This window comes from Ruditapes philippinarum, unplaced genomic scaffold (genome assembly GCF_026571515.1).
Source record: "Ruditapes philippinarum isolate M1 unplaced genomic scaffold, ASM2657151v2 ctg1349_1_1_1_1, whole genome shotgun sequence".
Classification (NCBI taxonomy): domain Eukaryota; kingdom Metazoa; phylum Mollusca; class Bivalvia; order Venerida; family Veneridae; genus Ruditapes; species Ruditapes philippinarum.
In genome coordinates this window covers 271,098-292,875 of record NW_026852031.1, presented here as the reverse complement: position 1 = coordinate 292,875, position 21,778 = coordinate 271,098, and the positions used below count along the sequence as shown (strand labels likewise).

At 31.9% G+C, this 21,778-nt stretch overlaps 2 protein-coding genes across 2 annotated transcripts; one reads left to right on the top strand and one right to left on the bottom strand.

Annotated features, from left to right (window-relative positions):
- Window positions 1–1,449: 1,449 nt before the first annotated feature.
- On the bottom strand, window positions 1,450–8,279 carry LOC132747386 (small ribosomal subunit protein uS12m-like). The gene is made up of 3 exons (XM_060736760.1): window positions 8,142–8,279; window positions 4,985–5,064; window positions 1,450–1,985 (listed from the first exon to the last, which is right to left on the bottom strand). The coding sequence occupies exons 2-3, from the start codon at window positions 5,058–5,060 to the stop codon at window positions 1,522–1,524; spliced, it is 540 nt and encodes a 179-aa protein (XP_060592743.1). The 5' UTR covers window positions 5,061–5,064; window positions 8,142–8,279; the 3' UTR covers window positions 1,450–1,521.
- Window positions 8,280–8,705: 426 nt separating this feature from the next.
- Window positions 8,706–20,594, top strand: LOC132747380 (mitochondrial 2-oxodicarboxylate carrier-like). Its single transcript, XM_060736747.1, has 8 exons — window positions 8,706–8,850; window positions 10,268–10,400; window positions 10,807–10,936; window positions 14,044–14,154; window positions 14,605–14,769; window positions 15,383–15,564; window positions 16,593–16,645; window positions 18,136–20,594. The coding sequence occupies exons 1-8, from the start codon at window positions 8,778–8,780 to the stop codon at window positions 18,195–18,197; spliced, it is 909 nt and encodes a 302-aa protein (XP_060592730.1). The 5' UTR covers window positions 8,706–8,777; the 3' UTR covers window positions 18,198–20,594.
- The last annotated feature ends 1,184 nt before the right edge of the window (window positions 20,595–21,778 follow it).

The following is a 21,778-nucleotide window of genomic DNA, read 5'->3' as shown; positions in this document are numbered from 1 at the left end:
AATTTACATATCTCAAGTAATATCAGCTTCAGTTGTAATAAAATTGTCTCATTTCAAAATAATTAAATCATGTAAACCTATAAAAGCACCTCAATTATTATAATCTTGACAGGAAAAAAAGCTAAAAAAATAAAGTTTGATAAAAAAAAAACAACGTTATAATGTAATAGATTTTGGAAAATAAAGGGAGGTTAATACATATAAAGGAAACATAAATAAATTCATACATTGTAATCTCCCTTTGTAATATATACACTATATATAAGGATTTTGAAAGAGTCAGTGTGACCTTGACCTGAGGTAGTGTACTCTGCACATCATTTCAGTAATATAATAAATATTTCTGCCTAATAGATTCAATTGCATACTATCAGTTTAAAAAAAAAACAACCTAACACAAAATTTTTAAAATGTGACCTTGACCTGAGAAAGGTCAAACCTGCGCTCTGCACATCGTCTCTTTATGGTTATCATTTCTGCCAACTAGTTTGAATTTCCTTTCACCGGTTCAAAAAATACCAGACAAGAAAACCCAACAGAGAGACGGATTACAATATACGGCGAAATTCCTTCGGGCATATAAAAACATAAGCAAAAAGGTCACCAGATCCTATCAGTTGGTATTATCAATATGATAATGGCTCTGCATTTTCTTTAGTAATGAAGATTGATGTTGCAATAAAACTTGAACAAAGGAATGTTCCAAGTTTAAAAAGGGCTATAATTCAGTCAAAATCCATGTCAGAATTATTAGGTTTGGATAGTGACCAAAGATTTATATCAAGGTCCATAGGAAAAATCCTCGGTAGTTTCAAAGATTGATGATGTATGCAAAACTTTAACCATGAGTTTTAAGTTAAAGATCCATACTTAGTCATGGGCCTTGGACAGTGACCTGTCATGCTCTCAAATAAGTGTGTAAAGTTACAAGCAAATATCATTCATGGTTGATGAGATATGATGTATGCATGCAAGGTAGCCCTACTATTCTTCGAATAGTCGAGCTGTCTTCATCAGAGGGCATAACTCAGCTGATCTCCAATAAATTTGCATCAAAATACCCAGGTTAACGTGCTTACAGGAAGTGTATATTTCAGACTGGTATGGATCATCACCAAGGGGACATAATTTGAAGAAACGTGGTACCAGTCTATTTATAAACAATGCTAACACTAGGTGTTAAGATTTTTTTGCTTTACATCTCTTTTTAAAGGAAGGATACTTGGGAGCAAAATGCCATACTTAAAACAAGCATTGTCAATGAATGAAAGGCAATGCTTTATGAATATCTTGTGATTCTGGACAAAGATTTGTAAAATACATGTATTTGCTTTTGAGTTCTGCAGAGTGGAATTATTTGAGAAGCTATGATAGGGTATTATTCAATTAACATCAAAGCCAAGTGAAACTGGAGAAATGGGTATTGTATATAAAAATCATATCAACATAAATGTTTTTAATAATTGCATTTTAATGAAAGGAACATAGGTCACATAAAAATGTATTGTTTTATCATAGTGTTTACATAGTTTTCTTTTTCACATGAGCCAAATCATATACACCCCTCACACATTTTAGTTTAACACCTGGGACATCTTTCAGTCTTCCTCCCCTACACAATACAATACTATGTTCCTGTAAATTATGTCCTTCACCTGGTACATACGCAGTTGCTTCTTCTCCATTGGTTAATCTTACAATAACACATTTACGATTTGCAGAGTTTGGTTTCTTAGGTTTTCTTATCAACACTTTTAAAACAACACCACGTTTTTGTGGAGCACCTCCCAAGACAGGAGATCTGGGCTTTCTTATCTTTTTTCTAGGTCCAGTTTTGTGCATATTTTGTAAACTTGCCATACAACGAGCAAATAGACTTGTGTTTGTGTGAAATATCTTACATATTTCACTTGTTCTTTGTCCGCATAAATTTGAATGTGTCACAGGACTGGTTAACTTCTGTAAAGAACTTTGTTGTAGTGTATCTGAAATAGAGAATATTGAGAGTCAGTTCAATACTGAATATAATATAATTATAATAAGAAAGCCTGTTCAATAAATTCAGTAATGAACTTGCATAAATTTAATATTCTACTTATCACATACCAAAAAATAAAGACCGTTTGAAGTGAAAAAGTTTATATATCGCAATTTATCTCGCGTCAAAATATCTAATACCGGGCCGTGCAATACCATTTTTACTAAGTCTTAAAAGTGGCAAGGTTATGGGATAAATAGATTTATGTACTAGAAAAGATTTTTTCACAATTAGGTATTTTGCAGTTTAAATTATTTCACAAAAGATGTATCATAAACATCCTTGGCATTAGAGTAAAGAATAAAGCAAGATGTTAAATAATATTAATATACATATATGCCAGAAAACAAATTTGTTCAATAATATTTCAATATTATTACTAATATATTTTATCCTTCAACTAAGCGATGCACAATGGAAACAAATTTAAACTTTTAATTTTTAACTGTGACCTTTAGCATGAAGCAGGATTGGTGTCCTGTCTGTTTTAAACATTTGACATTCAGAAGTTCAACAGTTAGTGATCGAACACACAAACATTTGACATTCAGTGGATTCAACAGTTAGTGATCGAACACACAAACATTTGACATTCAGTAGTTCAACAGTTAGTGATCGAACACACAAACATTTGACATTCAGTGGATTCAACAGCTAGTAATCCAACACATAAACATTTGACATTCAGTGGATTCAACAGTTAGTAATCCAACACACAAACATTTGACATTCAGTGGATTCAACAGTTAGTAATCCAACACACAAACATTTGACATTCAGTAGTTCAACAGTTAGTGATCGAACACACAAACATTTGACATTCAGTAGTTCAACAGTTAGTGATCGAACACACAAACATTTGACATTCAGTGGATTCAACAGCTAGTAATCCAACACAACCCTGGTTCAGCATGTTCTCAATAAGATCAAAATTTCACTATTAAAGTATCATGAACATCCTTTAAGGTGTTATAAAGAATGAATACAGAATTGATAATGGCCAGGCAGACATTCTGGCCATTTCTTTTCATTTGTAAAAGTTAGAAGACCATTGCCCCTTATCCAGTCAGAAGACCATTGCCCCTTATCCCATAAGAAGACAATTGCCCCTTATCCCATTAGAAGACCATTGCCCCTTATCCCGTTAGAAGGCCATTGTCCCTTATCAAGATAGAAGACCATTGCCCCATATCCAGTTAGAAGACCATTGCCCTTATCTATTTAGAAGACCATTGCCCCTTATCCCATTAGAAGACCATTGCCCATTGTCCATATAGAAGACCATTATCCCTTATCCAGATAGAAGACCATTGTCCCTTATCCCATTAGAAGAACATTGCCCCTTATCCAGTTAGAAGACCATTGTCCCTTAACTAGTTAGAAGACCATTGTCCCTTATCCAGTTAGAAGACCATTATCCCTTATCAAGAAAGAAGATCATTGCCCCTCACCAAGATAGAAGACCATTGCCCCTTATCCAGTTAGAAGAACATTGCCCCTTATCCAGTTAGAAGACCATTTCCCTTATCTATTTAGAAGACCATTGCCCCTTATCCCATTACAAGACCATTGCCCATTGTCCAGATAGAAGACCATTATCCCTTATCCAGATAGAAGACCATTGTCCCTTATCCCATTAGAAGATCATTGCCCCTTATCTAGTTAGAAGACCATTGTCCCTTAACCAGTTAGAAGACCATTGTCCCCTATCCAGTTAGAAGACCATTATCCCTTATCCAGATAGAAGACCATTGCCCCTCATCAAGATAGAAGACCATTGCCCCTTATCCAGTTAGAAGACCATAATCCCTTATCCAGATAGAAGACCATTGCCCCTCATCAAGATAAAAGACCATTGCCCCTTATCCAGTTAGAAGACCATTGCCCTTATCCAGTTAGAAGACCATCAACAGAAGACCATTATCCCTTATCCCATTAAGAAGACCATTGCCCCTTATCCAGTTAGAAGACCATTGCCCCTTACCCAGTTATCAAGACCATTATCCCTTATCCAGATAGAAGACCTTTGCCCTTATTCAGTTAGAAGACATTGTCCCTTATCCAGTTTGAAGGCCACTTCCCCTTATCCAGTAAGAAGACCATTGCCCCTTCTTATCATGAAATATGACCAGGGATATAACATTATATGACCATCTGGGCATAAACTTTTGTACTATGCAGGTGCTGAATGAAAACTGTTGTATTATCTCATTGTTGCATATTCAAAATTTGAAGCAAAGATAATATTTTCAACACAACTGTTTAGGCTTTAGCTACCATTTAGCAGTACCATTGAATAAATAATTAACAGTGTATATCATGTCAAATGTATTTCTAGATTGGAAAACTGGCGTAAGCTTATTATACAAGACTTTACATAGTAATTTGTTGCTTATCAATATCATAAGAAAATGAAATCAACTTTTCTTATTAATATTGTATTGTAATAAAGTGCATTACATAAATGATAGTAGGATATTTTATTATAGATCAGTACATACATATATAACCCTTTACATGGATAATATTCCTCGGTTTAGTTTATTATTATTAAGGTTTTTACCCCCAGTGGAAAAAATCTCTAGAATTTTGCTAACTTTATTTTATTATAGATCAGTACATACATATATAACCCTTTACATGGATAATATTCCTCGATTTTGTTTATTATTATTAAGGTTTTTACCCCCAGTGGAAAAAATCTCTGGAATTTTGCTAACTAAATAATTTTGGAATGGTAAGAACTGCCTGACATAATTAATGTTAGAGAAATAACATAAATCCTTGTTTTGTTTTCACTACATTAGCTGAATTACATGTAAGGTCACATTTAATATTATAATATTCAAACATAACCAAATAAAGTCTTTTGTTTCAAATGTTAAAAAAAGGCAAAATGGGAAATAGCATAAAACATAAATGCAAACAATTAAACTATCAACTTACAAAATGTTCTGATTGGTAGCTGTGTGAACTGTCTTGTAACTGGGGCACAAATCCTTTGTAACAAAGACATGGCCATAGTTCTGGAAAAAAATAACAGTATGAAGTTAACTTTTAAAATATAACTAACAATAGTTCTATTGATGTGGGGGTATACATGTATGTGCCCAGATGCAAATTTACAAGAGGGTAAAACTGTTATCAATGAAAAAATGATTTAATGATAAATAGGAAATTTATTGTTGAAAATGATACAGATTGTGATTTTTATGCTGATGTGAAAAAAGAAAAGAAGGAAGGAAAGAAAGAAACTTTTTGAACGAAATTGAAGAAGACAATTTTGAAAACAAAATTTGAACTTTTCATTTTGTCTGAACATATTTTTTTGGGGGGTTGAAAAGTGATCAAATTATATCTTGGACAATATCAAATATGATGTTCATATTTTAGGAATTACAGAGATTGAAAGATGGAAGACAACAAAAATCACATAAAATTGCAGCCTCGTATGGATGTTTAATTGTTCATGTTTTAATGTGTCATTTGTTTATAGAGATTTCCAATTATCATCATTCCTGGCACCATGGTTACATGTAAGCATAATTAGCATATAAATATAATAATTATATTTCCCTTTCAGAGGTTGTCTTTATAATGTCTGGGAACTGTATGTGGCAATAGCCTTCAGTTTAATTGTTGGTGCATTGTTGCATACTTAATAGTCATAAAGTAGGTGTTAAAACCAAGGAATACATTCAATATTTCTATATTTAGTATTGACTCAGTCAAATTAAACTACACAGTTTGTGTTCAGGTACATGGAGATATAATGATTTGCTCTGTAACAACTTGCCCAACTTTTGTTACAGTTAGCTCCAAATAACATCATGATAAGCAGCAAGATTTCTAACTTTATATTAAACCTGTTTTTAAATCATTTGAAAGACCCTGTTTAGAATAACATCTTGCAGTTTAACGTTTTTGTGTGTTTTTGAAATGGGTAGCTTTTACGAATTTTACATTTTTATACTATGACATAATGTGATTTAATGCCGCATCAGATGAAAATAAACAAGAGGGTCCATAGGGCCCTGGATCGCTCACTTGAGAAATAGGTCAAGGTGGAGCCCCTTTTCACGTCAGAAGAAATAGTGAAAATTAAAACATGGCAAAAAATACCAGATTTACAGTACATACATTTTGACCCTAGGGGTTTTATTTCAACAAACATGGTAGACATACACTAGAACATGTTTCATGCAAAATATCTAAGCTCTACCTCTTTTTTCGATTTTCACAAGAAGATTTTTTAATTTTTTACTATATACATATAAGGCAAATCAATGACCCCTGGGGCCGGGCCAGTTTGAACCTAGGGCTTTCATTTGAATAATCATGGTAGACATACACAAGAACTTAGATGTTTTTTGCCGAATATCTAAGCTCTAACTCTTTCGATTTTCACAAGATTTTTTAAGTTTTTATTATAAATATATATATATTTGTTTGTTTTGGGTTTTACGTCACACCGACACAGTATAGGTCATTTGGTGACGTTCCAGCTTTACTGGTGGAGATGTGACATGCCAAATATCTAAGCTCTACCTCTTTGGATTTTCACAAGAAGATTTTGTTTAGTTTTCACTCTATACATATAAGGAAAATCAATCCCCTGGGGCTGAGCCAATTTTGACCTTAGGACATTTATTTGAACAAACTAGAAGATGTTTCATGCCAAATATCTAATCTTTAGCTCTTTAGCTTTTTTTACAAGGAGATTCTTAAAGATATTTTGTAAAAAATCTTTTGGTTGTCATGGCAACCAGAGTTCTTTATGGAATTTAATACTTTAAACAACTTTGGTAGAGCTTCATGCTAGGGACAGCCCTGCAAAGTTTCAACAAATTTGGCCAAGTGGTTTAGAAGGAGAAGTTTTTTAAATAAATTTTTGATGCATGGACATTGGACAGACGAACGATGGACAATGGGCCATAACAAAAGCTCACCTTGAGGACATTGTCCTCAGGTGAGCTAAAAATGTTAAAAAGCAGACTATAAAGTTTTGGGAGCTACAACAAAGGATTTACAGACAATTCACCCCTCAGACACTTCACCCCTCTTTTGATGAAAGACCCAGCTTAGTGTCAGACATGGCCACCTGCTTTTGCGAATTTTTATAATTTATAGACATTAAAATAATTAATAAAAATTTTTGTTTTTTTTAAGATGTGTATCAATTATTAATCAACAGAAAAATATCAACGATACATCGATATCGTCTCTATCTCTGACAGCTCTAATCAGACAATGTATATTGCAGTTTTGTCTGAAAACAAGCGGACCTGGGAATTTGCTGTGTGTGTTTTGAGTTTAGTTATACTCGCCACTGGTTGCACATATTGGCGAGTCCTCCAAAAGAGTATTAATCATTTTATATTTTGGAGGATAGTGCAAGATTCAGATACAGAAAGATGCGCCAATTCAAGAAGCTTCCCCTGGTTCTTTAAAATGGCAAGTGTTTCAGCACTCATACTGGGGACCTGATTAAAAGTCTCATCCGAAAGACTGATTAGTAATTTTAGTTGGCCAGACCAGGAATCAAACCCACAATATTGATAATACATGTCTAGCCCTCTATTAAACACATGTTAAACCCATTGAACCATGCATTTTGTGGGAGGTCATTTTTTATTATCTAGGCGAGAAATAGGAAGTGTCCTACACCAGAGCTTTGTGGGACACCTGAGGACACTGGGATGCCGTTTAAGCCGTTTATCCATGCTAGGGGCTCACACACCCTTGTACACCATCCTCGTCGACTCAGAGACTACTTTGTTGGGCAACTCCCCTCGGCATAAGTCAGAGTCAGCTGGTCCGCAGTACAAGTTCTGATCTTTGGCGCCATCTCAAGTCTTCAAATCTTCTGCCAATGCACTGTGCCATCTCAGCGATGAGCACGCTCAGAGGGGAAGTGAGAAGTGCCGTTCAACTGTGCAGGCTATCTTCAGGATAAGACCCCAATCATCAGATCATGGGCCATTTCAAAAGTTAAACTTGTATATAATACACTAAAGAAACCCATACGAAATGAACATTGTTATAAAATAAAAAGTAACTGTTAGATAAAATCGGAGATGGTTTATATTCTTTAATTACTTACAAAGGTTAAAAAAATTATCAAAATCTTGCAAGTTAAACACGACCTTGTGCGCGGGACTAAACTACCCCAACACCGGATAGGATAAGTAATTATGTATTATACTCTAATTTTATTTTATTGCGCTTTTGTGGGACCTTTTATAATCTTTTTGAAGAATCAGATTTATTGATTGCTTTTATTAGGATTTTATAAAAAGAATTCTATTTCATACCAAAAATATAAAATTAATATGAATACGAACTTATCCCTAAGCGAAAGTCACGTGATTATGTACATGAAGTAGGATTTAGCTCAATACAGGATTGGAGCAGTACCTCTAGACGCTTGCAGAAATCATGATCACAAAATAGACAAATATCGTTTTTTTCGCCGATTTTTACATTTTTCATTCATTATCATACATAAATCGGTGTGAAAAGATGAATTATACCTATTTCAGTTCATTCCGTTGGGTAAAAAGGCAAGATTTTAGCATTTTATGATTCAAGCGCCTTGCTCGGTATATACCGGAATACGGTATTTAGTGTGGTGCTCCAATCCTTTTTTTAGCCTCACTCCATGAAGTATGCAATGACACGTTTGTTGACATTGATTTACAAATAAATTCTAAAGGCACTTTTTAAAGTTAAGTACAAAATGACAGTTATTGAGAAGGATTGGGCTTTGCACCACCTTGCTGCCATGCAATTTGTAGCTGGTGGCTGCGCAGGTAAACAAGTTTTGATTAAAGAAAACGAATTTACAATTTGTACTGTATCAAAAAAAAATAATGTCAGAAACCTGTCCTTTGAGAAATGCCCGTTGTTATATGGTACCACGGTACTAATCATTAAACAGAAAATGTTTGATAAATGATTATAAGATAATATATCTCAATTAGTTTCTTTCATATTTAAATAAATGATCATTTTCATAAACCTGTCAAATTTTATTTTGAATAATCATAAATCCAATCCTATTTTTATAGACAATATTTTTTTCTCACTTTTTTAGCTCGACTATTCGATAAGAATAAGTAGAGCTATTGTAGTCACCCGAGCGTCGGCGTCTGCGTCGGCGTAACCACTTATGTTAAAGTTTTTGTAATACCTCAAATATTTTCAAAGTCCATTGACATATGGCTTTGAAACTTTGCACACTTGTTCACCATCATGACCCCAACCTGTAGACAGGAGGAGGTAACTGTATCAAGCATTTTGACAGAATTATGCCCCTTTTTCGACTTAGAATTTACGTTAAAGTTTTTGTAATACCTCAAATATTTTCAAAGTCCATTGACATATGGCTTTGAAACTTTGCACACTTGTTCACCATCATAACCCCAACCTGTAGACAGGAGGAGGTAACTCTATCAAGCATTTTGACAGAATTATGCCCCTTTTTTGACTTAGAATTTACGTTAAAGTTTTTGTAATACCTCAAATATTTTCAAAGTCCATTGACATATGGCTTTGAAACTTTGCACACTTGTTCACCATCATGACCCCAACCTGTAGACAGGAGGAGGTAACTCTATCAAGCATTTTGACAGAATTATGCCCCTTTTTCGACTTAGAATTTACGTTAAAGTTTTTGTAATACCTCAAATATTTTCAAAGTCCATTGACATATGGCTTTGAAACTTTGCACACTTGTTCACCATCATGACCCCATCTTGTAGACAGGAGGAGGTAACTCTATCAAGCATTTTGACAGAATTATGCCCCTTTTTTGACTTAGAATTTACGTTAAAGTTTTTGTTATGCCTCAAATATTTTCAAAGTTCATTGACATAAGGCTTTGAAACATGTTGAAATTTTATACTCTTCTTTGAGAGCATAATAGGACTCTGTCCAAGGCCTATAACTGTAATATGGATTTAAAGAAAAAAATTTGCCTTTTTCTTTACTGAGAAAATTTTACCTTTTAATCAAGGCTTTTTTTACTATCAAGCACTAAGAATAGTCGAGCGTTGCTGTCCTACCGACAGCTCTTGTTACATTATCTTCTATTTAGGGTGAATGTTAAGGCAGGTTACTAATGCAGTCTCCAAAATATTTATAGGATATATTTATAGGATATAGTTATGAACTATGAAAGTGGTGTTATATAGGTAATTTAAATACATGTTTGTATTTCTGAGATAGGTTTTGTGGAAGTGTCAATAATGCATCCTTTGGATTTGGTGAAAACAAGATTTCAAATACAGAGGGGACCAGAGGATCCAAATAGATACACATCTCTGGCTGATTGTTTCAAGAAAATGTACAGAACTGAAGGGTAAGAATGTTCAAGTGTAGAAAGTTAATATTCCTGAAGTAACATTCCTGAAATATATAGTTAATATTCCATCAATAAAATATCTAATTAATTTTTCTTAATTTACTGATCTTCAATGAAGTATATAGTTTATATATTCCTGAAGTAGCATTCATTAAATCAAATATTTATTTTTCTGAATAACCACTTCTTAAATGAAATATCTAATTAATATTCCTGAAGTAACTCTATATGTTCTTCAATGAAGTTTCATTTGTATTAAAATTAGTCTCATACAATACATGTGCCATAACATAACTTGTATATGCCTTCTGCTATTTAACATCTTGTTTTGCTCTTCCAAATATTTTAGTTTTCTCTAAATTTTAAATCATGGAAATAAAAAGAATTATTAATTCATTTTTAGACCTCTGTCATTTTACAAAGGAATATTACCTCCATTGTTAGCTGAGACACCAAAAAGAGCTGTAAAATTCTTCACATTTGAACGTTACAAACATTTATTTGCATATGGAGGATATTTACCTCAATCTATGGTAGGTATAATATTGTAGATACTTACCTCAATCTTTGGATAGTAAATATTGTAGATACTTACCTCAATCTTTGGAAAGTAAATATTGTAGATACTTACCTCAATCTTTGGAAAGTAAATATTGTAGATACTTACCTCAATCTATGGTAGGCATAATGGTGAAGATACTTAACTCAATCTATGGTAGGACTAAGGTGTAATAATGTAAATACTTTCCTTAATCTAGCATAGGTAAAATATTGTAGATTCTTACCTCAATCTATGGTAGGTATACTATTGTAAATACTTTCTTCAATCTATGGTAGGACTAAAGTATTATATTGTAGATACTTACCCCAGTTTATGGTAGGTATGTTTTGAGGATAATTTCCTCATTCTATGGTAGTTATGATATTGTAGATATTTACCTCAATCAATGGTAGGTATGATATTGTAGATACTTTCCTCATTCTATGGTAGTTATAATATTGTAGATACTTTCCTCATTCTATGGTAGGTATGATATTATAGATACTTTCCTAATTATATGGTAGTTATAATATTGTAGATACTTTCCTCATTCTATGGTTGTTATAATATTGTAGATATTTACCTCAATCTATGGTTAGTATGATATTGTAGATACTTTCCTCATTCTATGGTAGGTATGATATTGTAGATAATTTCCTCATTCTATGGTAGTTATGATATTGTAGATATTTACCTCAATCAATGGTAGGTATGATATTGTAGATACTTTCCTCATTCTATGGTAGTTATAATATTGTAGATACTTTTCTCATTCTATGGTTGTTATAATATTGAACATATTTACCTCAATCCATGGTAAGTATGATATTGTAGATACTTTCCTCAATCTATGGTATTTATGATATTGTACATACTTTCCTCAATCTATGGTAGGTATGATATTGTAGATGATACTTTCCTCATTCTATGGTAGTTATAATATTGTAGATACTTTCCTTATTCTATGGTAGTTATGATATTGTAGATACTTTCCTCAATCTATGGCAGGTATGATATTGTAGATACTTTCCTCAATCAATGGTAGGTATGCTATTGTAGATACTTACCTCATTCTATGGTAGTTATGATATTGTAGATATTTACCTCAATCAATGGTAGGTATGATATTGTAGATACTTTCCTCATTCTATGGTAGTTATAATGTTATAGATTCTTTCCTCAATCTATGGTAGTTATAATATTGTCGATACTTTCCTCATTCTATGTTAGTTATGATATCGTAGATACTTTCCTCAATCAATGGTAGTTATGATATTGTAGATACTTTCCTCATTCTATGGTAGTTATAATATCGTAGATACTTTCCTCAATCAATGGTAGGTATGATATTGTAGATACTTTCCTCATTCTATGGTAGTTATAAAATTGTAGATACTTTCCTTAATCTATGGTAGTTATAATATTATAGATACTTTCCTCAATCTATGGTAGTTATAATATTGAAGATACTCACCCCAATCTATGGTAGCCAGGTATAATATTGTAGATACTTAACTCATTCTATGGTAGTTATTATAGTGTAGATACTTTCCTTATTCTATGGTAGTTATAATATTGTAGATACATACCTCATTCTATGGTAGCTATTATATTGTAGATATTTACCTCAATCAATGGTAGGTATGATATTGTAGATACTTTCCTCATTCTATGGTAGTTATAATATTGTAGATACTTTCCTCAATCTATGGTAGTTATAACATTGTAGTAACTTTCCTCAATCTATGGTAGGTATGATATTGTAGATACTTTCCTCATTCTATGATAGTAATTATATTGTAGATACTTTCCTCAATCTATGGTAGGTATGATATTGTAGATAATTTCCTCATTCTATGGTAGTTATGATATTGTAGATATTTACCTCAATAAATGGTAGGTATGATATTGTAGATACTTTCTTCATTCTATGGTAGTTATAATATTGTAGATACTTTCCTCAATCTATGGTAGGTATGATATTGTAGATACTTTCCTCATTCTATGGTAGTTATAATATTGTAGATACTTTCCTCATTCTATGGTAGTTATAATATTGTAGATACTTTCCTCATTCTATGGTTGTTATAATATTGTAGATACTTTCCCAATCTATGGTAGTTATAATATTGTAGATACTTTCCTCATTCTATGGTAGTTATATCGTAGATACTTTCCTCAATCAATGGTAGGTATGATATTGTAGATACTTTCCTCATTCTATGGTAGTTATAATATTGTAGATACTTTCCTCAATCTATGGTAGGTATGATATTGTAGATACTTTCCTCATTCTATGGTAGTTATGATATTGTAGATACTTTCCTCATTCTATGGTTGTTATGATATTGTAGATACTTTCCTCATTCTATGGTAGTTATGATATTGTAGATACTTTCCCCAATCTATGGAAGTTATGATATTGTAGATACTTTCCTCATTCTATGGTAGTTATAATATTGTAGATACTTTCCTCATTCTATGGTTGTTATAATATTTTAGATACTTACTCCAATCTATGGTAGTTATAATATTGTAGATACTTTCCTCGTTCTATGGTAGTTATAATTGGGTAGATACTTTCCTCAATCAATGGTAGGTATGATATTGTAGATACTTTCCTCATTCTATGGTAGTTATAATATTGTAGATACTTTCCTCATTCTATGGTTGTTATAATATTGTAGATACTTTCCCCAATCTATGGTAGTTATAATAATGTAGAGACTTTCCTCATTCTATGGTAGTTATAATATCGTAGATACTTTCCTCAATCTATGGTAGGTATGTTATTGTAGATACTTTCCTCATTCTATGGTAGGTATAATATTGTAGATACTTTCCTCATTCTATGGAAGTTATGATATTGTAGATATTTACCTCAATCTATGGTAGATATAATAAGTAAATAATTAACTGATTAATAAAGACTGGAATATTATTTTATTTTCATGCATGATATATTATAAATCTGCATTGCCCAATGTTGAAATATGATAACAACTTGAGCCAGATCCAGGTACACATAAGTTTCTTTAGACAGATTAACTTTTGAGTTATATAACTGATTAAACATGTTTTTTGATATATTTTATTCAGATATTTGCATTGGCGGGACTCTGTTCTGGATTAACAGAAGCTGTAGTTATAAATCCATTTGAAGTTGTTAAAGTAAAGCTACAAGCAGAGAGAAATGTTGTGATAGCTCAGGTATTTATTGTATCTTAAACTGTGAAATATTTGATATATCAGGTATTTTTACAAAATAAAATATTGTATCTTACACAGTGAAATATTGTGATATCTTGGGTATATTTACACAGTGAACTATTATATCTTACACAGCGAAATATTGTAATATCTCAGGTATACTGGCACTGTGAAATATTGTGATATCACAGTATATTTACACAGTGAAATATGTGATAGCTTAGGTATTTTTACACAGTGAAATATTATATCTTACACTGTAGTGAATTATTTTGTGATATCTCAGGGATAGTTTTAGTCCATATTTCAACTTCAATGTATTTAATTGTTTTAAATTGAAACCGTCAACTTTTACTGCAAATTTGTTTACTAAAAAATTAGAGAAACTTTTATCTCCCCCTGCAAAAAAAAGGATGTCTTTGTACTAATGTATATAATTGTTATTTACAGCAAAAGAGCACATATGCCACCGCTCGTGAAATATTACGAGAACATGGGTTTGGATCACAAGGTCTCGGAAAAGGTATGACATCCACATTTGGGCGTCATGGTGTGTTTAATATGGTCTACTTTGGCTTTTATCACAACATCAAGGGAATTATCCCAGAAGCCGAGGTACGTTTTCCTTTTTTTATACTCCGGATTATCTCATTAGGTAGAGCATTTGTAATCCAGGGGGCACTGGTTTGTTCCTCAGACAACGTGAAATTTCTCTTTGACAAGTGATCTCTTGCATACAGTCTAAGGGGCATTTGTCTCTCAACAATTCAAAAATTATGTGGGATTAGTAGTTTTCCCTTGAATTGATATTGGTAATTACTAGTCAGTTATCCAGGAAAGCTGTTTAGGTGGACAAAACAAACTTTCTGTACTCCTTTTCCACATGAATTTATGTACTGGAAATGTTTTAAATATTGAACTACTAAAATCATATGACATCTTTCAAGATATACATGTATATAACATGTTGTAACAAATATGTAATAGTAGTGTAATATATAAACATCAGCTTGTATGTGATGAATTTCCAATATTATTGTTTTTTCTTGATATCTATGTCAAACATTGGAAGATTGATTAGAATTAACAGACCTATGGCTAGAGATGGATCATGCAAAAAATTAGTATTAAAAAAAACTACTATAGTAATATAGACTGAGGTATTTTATAAGTTTGTAAGTTTTAAATTATTATTTTTGTGTCATATAGTTTATTGTTATTTTGACAGGATCAGAAACTTGAATTATTGAGAAGGTTTTTGATTGGTCTAGCCAGTGGGACATTATCTTCAGTTATAAACATTCCATTTGATGTAGCAAAGAGTCGTATACAAGGACCACAGCCAGTTCCCGGAGAAATCAAATATAGAACATGTTTTGCTACCATAGCAACAGTTTACAGGGAGGAAGGGTAGGTCTACAGTCATCTAATATTAAACTGTCATTAGTTTTTCTGTGTATCGCAGAAACAATCCAATCATAGCATATTGATATATAGTACTGGTAGTACTGACCTTCACTACTTATATTGTTGGAAATTCCATTGATCTTTGTTGACTTGAGAAATCCCAGACGTTAATGATGTAATATGTTTGTACTTTATTCTGTTTTTACTACTGCACAATATAATTGATACTGGATACTTGGCACGCAAGTTGAACTATTTTGGCATGATTAATTAAGATAAAAATGAATTATTCAATACTAAAATTAGATGTGTCACAACAAAACCATCATAGTGCGTTTGCGACCAGCATGGATCAAGACCAGCCTGTGCAACCGCGCAGTCTGATCAGGATCCATGCTGTTCGCTTACCAACTCTATTACAAGTAGAGAAACTGATAGCCAACAGCATGGATCCATGCTGGTCGCAAGCGCACTATGTAAGTTTTGTTGTGACGCGGCTCATTAATGTTTTTACTTAAAACTTTAACTTGTACATTAAATATTTGTACAGCTGCTATAGATTACCATTCACTTTACTTTATTGAAGTAACAAGTGTTTATTACATTATATTTTAAGGTATGTTTGAGGAAGCTGTCTTGCAAGAATTTAGAAAGTCCAAATATTTCTGTTATTATTTGTTCGACAATTCGATGAATATGGAGTGCTATTATACTAATCTGAATGTTGGCATCACATTTTGGTTAAGTTTTTGTGTGCTAGTGAGTATTTCCAAAACTACTGAAGGGAATAGATTGAAACTTCACACACTTTTTTGAGAGCATAATAAGAGGTCACTGAATAAGACCAATAGGTCTAAGATGGATTTTGACAGAATTATTACACTTTACAAACTTACAAGAAAATTATGCATTATCCAGCTTCTTGTTTTCCTTTCAAGCACTCAGAATAGTCAAGCACGCTGTCCTTATGATTATATGGCTGTAACTATTTAGGCTGACCTACTTGATTGACTTTATTTTTCTTTTTTCAGATTCTTTGCTCTGTATAAAGGATTATTGCCAAAAATACTCCGACTTGGACCAGGTAAGACCAGTATAAGCTTTTAATGTACAATATGGTTATAATATAAATATTAATATTGTTACTAATATGTTTAATACAAGACATTGAGGTTTTTCATTTTCTTAAAACTATTATGTATTTCTTTATACATGTATTTCATGAATTTAAAAAAAACAAATCAACAACAAGATCAAAGCATCATTAACTCACTAAGTCAGTAGACGTGATAATTAGGAAAAAAACTAAATAATTTAGCTGTTTTCTGTATTATCTGGCTTATAGTATAATGATGTGATGAAGACAATGATGTATTTGTTGTCATTTTATATAAACTTGCATTGAGTGGCCAAATACTATATAATATTACATTGACTTATATGATATAAACCTTTAAGCTGTAAATGTTTGATCATTCTAGTGTAAGTGAAGGTTAATATTTGAGCCATGTCACGAAAAAATCAACATAATGGGTTTGCGACCAGCATGGATCCAGACCAGCCTGCGCATCTGCGCAGTCTGATCAGGATCCATGCTGTTCGCTTACAGACCCTATAACAAGTAGAGAAACTGATAGCGAACAGCATGGATCCTGATTAGACTGTGCGGATGTGCAGGCTGGTCTGGATCCATGCTGGTCGCAAACACACTATGTTGGTTTTGTCGTGACACGGCTCATTTGGTTGCTGCTCATTGTTTTAAGATAATATCATTAGTTCATAGAGGCTCATAGGGAAGACTGGGCATGCCCAACTATGTTGCCTCTTTAAATAAAGTCTTTATTATTATTATTATTATTAGTTTGTCAGCTTATTATGACAATTTAATTGATAAAATGCTCTGTCATTAAAAGCTTACACATGATTGTAAAATTAAACTTCATGTTGAAATTGTAAAAGCTAAAAGTAGTGTAACTTTCCTGTATAGTTTATTTAATTTTAGAAAGTTTTAGTGAACTGGTTCCGATAAGTTCAGAATTTAGAATTTCATAAACCTTCAAAATCTGAACTTATTAACTTGTTACACAGCTCCTTGAATCTCTCAACTAAACTGTAAATTGTAGTGCTTTCTGATTTACATGATGATTTCAGTAGAGTTGTACATGTATTTATAAATTAGATAATGTAGCTTTAAGGCAGCATGCCTCCAGATTCATGCTAATTTTCATGAAAATATTGAAAATGTATTTATATATTTATAGATAAAACATTGTGAAGTGAACAAAGACATAGTGCAAGTAGCACTTATATTCCATGCAAATTACCATAAAAGGTCAAAATATTCATATACTGCATAAGTCACGCAATAGAAATATGGTGATAAATACTGCAAATCAGTCTTTAATTACACATAACTTGTAAATAATTACTTGAATCTTTTCACTTTTCATAAACTCTTAGTACATTTTACACAAGTTTGATTTCTTGAAATATTTTGGCTCATCTGGAGGCATGCAGTTTTAATTTAAGTAAGGTAAATAATATTAAATAATTTATGATGGTGTCTAATTGCAGGTGGTGCTATAATGTTCCTGGTGTATGAACATGTGTTTGATTGGATGAAGACAAATTTATGATGACAGAACTTAGTTATACATCATGTAAAATATCTGCTATTTTTACACACTGTCTATATACAGGTAGCTTTATTACTGGTATAATTACTGGTATATACAAATAATTGGTAATTATTTTAATGATTTTGGTTGCTCAATTTGAATATGCCTTACAAAAATGTCTCAGAAGTTAAAGAATGTGTGTGTGTGCGCGCAAGCTTGTGTTAGTTAGGGGGCGGATAAGGGTTTGATGATCTTGCCAGATAATTTTTCAAAATACATTTATGATCTTTTGAATTGTTCATGAAGTTTAAAGCTAAGTCACTCACATTGAGGTTTATATACGTGTAGTTTTATTGCATTTATATTTTTTTATCTAATCAGATATGTAATAGTTCAGATATTTTTTGTTAAGGTTTTACTCATTGTTAGAACATATGAAATTAAAATTTAAATGATCTTTTAGTTGTTATTGTGCAATAATTAATGGTGATTTTAATGACAAATATTACAATAATTAAGTCAATCTTAGTTTATAGTAGGACAGGTGTATCAACTTACAAGTATATATTAGAGCAACTTATGTTGATGACGTAAATAATTGCATGATTCATGTCTGTTGCCATGATCACCAACAGATCCTGTACCTGTTGTTGGAGACCATTAATTTCTAGATCAACTGCAACATTTACATACACGTATGTGACAGACATAATGTTTTGTCTGATTGTACAGTGTATATTTGAAAAGTCTCGTAACAAATTACTGGAAACCAACACTGTTTGATTTCTATGTTCTGTAAAGATGATAAAATACATTACATCATGTCTTTACTTAACCAAGTTTTTATATGCTAATTATGTACACATTATGTACACATGATGTACACATTATGTACAACAGATTTACTAGATTTGATTACAGTCAGATATATTAGTCTGTTTTAAACAAGTTTGTTTACAGGATTATCTACTGTTCACACCAGTGCTAGAAAAATCTGTCTTTCACCCTCTCCTGTGCTTTAAATGACATCATTCTCACGCGCCTTTTATGAATGGAGTTCACAGGATGACATCATTTTATTTGTTATGAATGAAGATGTAGATTCATAAGCTTCTATAAGAAAAAAGTGCTACATAAAAATATTAATTTTTGTAATTTCTTTCTGAAAGTAATCAATATTTAATATTCAAGGAAAGAATCAAACACCGACAGTCTTCACAGGTGGGAATATCTAGCTCTCAGGTAACTGTTAAGCAGAAACTCGGCAGAGCCTCGTTACCGCCATAAACAGTTACCCTCGGGCTAGATATTCTGGTCTGTACAGGCAGACAGTGTAAGATCGTTACAGTCTTTTACAAAATTATAATGCAGACAAATAAAGCATATGTCAAGTATGCTTTTCCAATAATTCTGTTTGAGAACCTGTAAGTAATTAAAACATGACTCTTATAAAAATTATTCATTGTACCTTGTTGAAGGTTAAAAAAGTTCACTCATACTACCAAAAAAAAAGTTTCAAATTAATTTTTCTGTGATAGTGAATGATATAAATTAGATATTATTCATGTGTTTTGATATATGTTACTATAGATACATTTAGTTATGTTAGAGAAGGTAAAATATCTCCCTTTTTTATATGTTTTAGACAACTTACAGTAATTGTTTTGCACTGCCATTGCATTTTTATATCAATTTGAAATTTTTTGTAAATTAAGGGCATTTTTTCGTGTTTATTAAAAATTGTCAAATCAACAGAAAGAGTTTTGCTGAACTATCTGTTTACTAACTATGTTAACTAACAGATTTGTTAAAACTTTATAGATTTCCCAGAATGATTGTTAACTCTTAATTTGCTATATTTCTTCAATGGACATATCCAGATTTGAATTTGGAACAGTCCAAAAAAAGTTAAAGGGATTTCAATATCAAAATATAAACATTGACCTTCCACCAGTATAGAGCCTAGTGAGACTGCACGGATGTGCAAGCTGGCCTGGCTCTATACTGGGAGCTAAGGCTAATTACTATTGGTTCCAGCAAGTTAAGGGTTAACATTTATTGATTTATAAATACAAATGTACTGCATAGGACCGTGTGAGGGTTGCGTTCATTGAACGCTGCCTTTCCTTCTTGATCTTGTTTATCATATTTTATCATTTAATATGCACATTATACATACATATCATTCATAGGGGAGAAATGTTTTGTATTATTTAACTCAAAATAGTTTTTCCTTGCCAAAGAAAGTTGTATGTATTAAATATTATTGTTGAATTAATGTTTTGTTAATTAATCATTTTATAATTGGTTATTTTGAGGGATTTAATTATATACATGTATTTTAGAATATGATTTTATTTGTATAATTTTTATGGGATTTACATATCTAGGTGATATATGTAAGATATTATTGTGTATCAATCTCATGTCGGGTATACTAGTCTTGTTTGTATGTTGTTGTTGTTTTTTTTACTCAAATATTACTTGTTTATGTATAAATATGCACTACATCTAGTTTGTGAAAGGTTGTGTTATTTTTAAGAAAAAAAAAGAATTTTTCTAACTTACCTGTACCAAAGTGATATGTTTAATTGTTTTTAATTGTTTTTGCTCGAGAGTGACAGGCAAATGCACAAAATCATTGGTGAACAGTAAAATCCGTACTAAAAACAGCAGCACAATATAGTTATCTGTAATAATTTATTATGTTTATGTACAATATTTATCTGTGTTAAATAACAGAGACATTCTATGTTACAACTATTTTGAGAATCTACCATATTTATAAGATTATGGAAACAGCATAATTTTACTTTTTTTAGATTTTATAAAAATATTTCATTGAGACATTCATGTAGCTTTATACCTTTTAAATGTGAAGACATTATTATAATGAAGCATGTAAGAAATTAAATTTCCTTGATTTAATTTTTTTCCTTGTATGTTTAAGATATTACATTTAGGACATTTTCCTGCAAAGCAGTTTGTCGGCTTTGTCTTCCAGTCAAATTTGTAACTTCTGAAAACAAATATTTCATAAACAAAACTAGGTTAAGGTATTTTTTAAGTGGAACAGTTACTGTAAAACACTTATTATTCGCGAGAAATTTATTTTCGCTAATATTCGCGAGTTTTCTAAGACGCGAATTCATATTTCTCGCGAATATTTCACTTTGTCTATACACTTGTCCAAAAATGAACACTATCCGAAAATGCGTACACATGGATTATATCTGCGGGAAAGTATCGAAACCTGTTCTAGTTACAATGTACATCATGTAGCTTTTCAAGTGTTGCAGCATATACATATCGTACAGATTACTAGTTTGAAACATTTACCTGTAACAATTTGGTATTATTGAGGAATTGGAAAAAAACTTCTTCGCTGCATATTACTTGTGTCAAGGAAGGTAACTGTGACTTGCACTAGAATTAAGTATAAAAAAATTAGTGCGTCTCACAAAATTTTAATGGTATTTCAACAAATTGTTTTTCTAATTGGTACAAATACTTTAGCACCTGCGAGTTGTTTGTAACATTTCTATTTATAGTATCCTATTGTATTGTACTACAGTTTAAGCCTGAGGGTAAACATAATC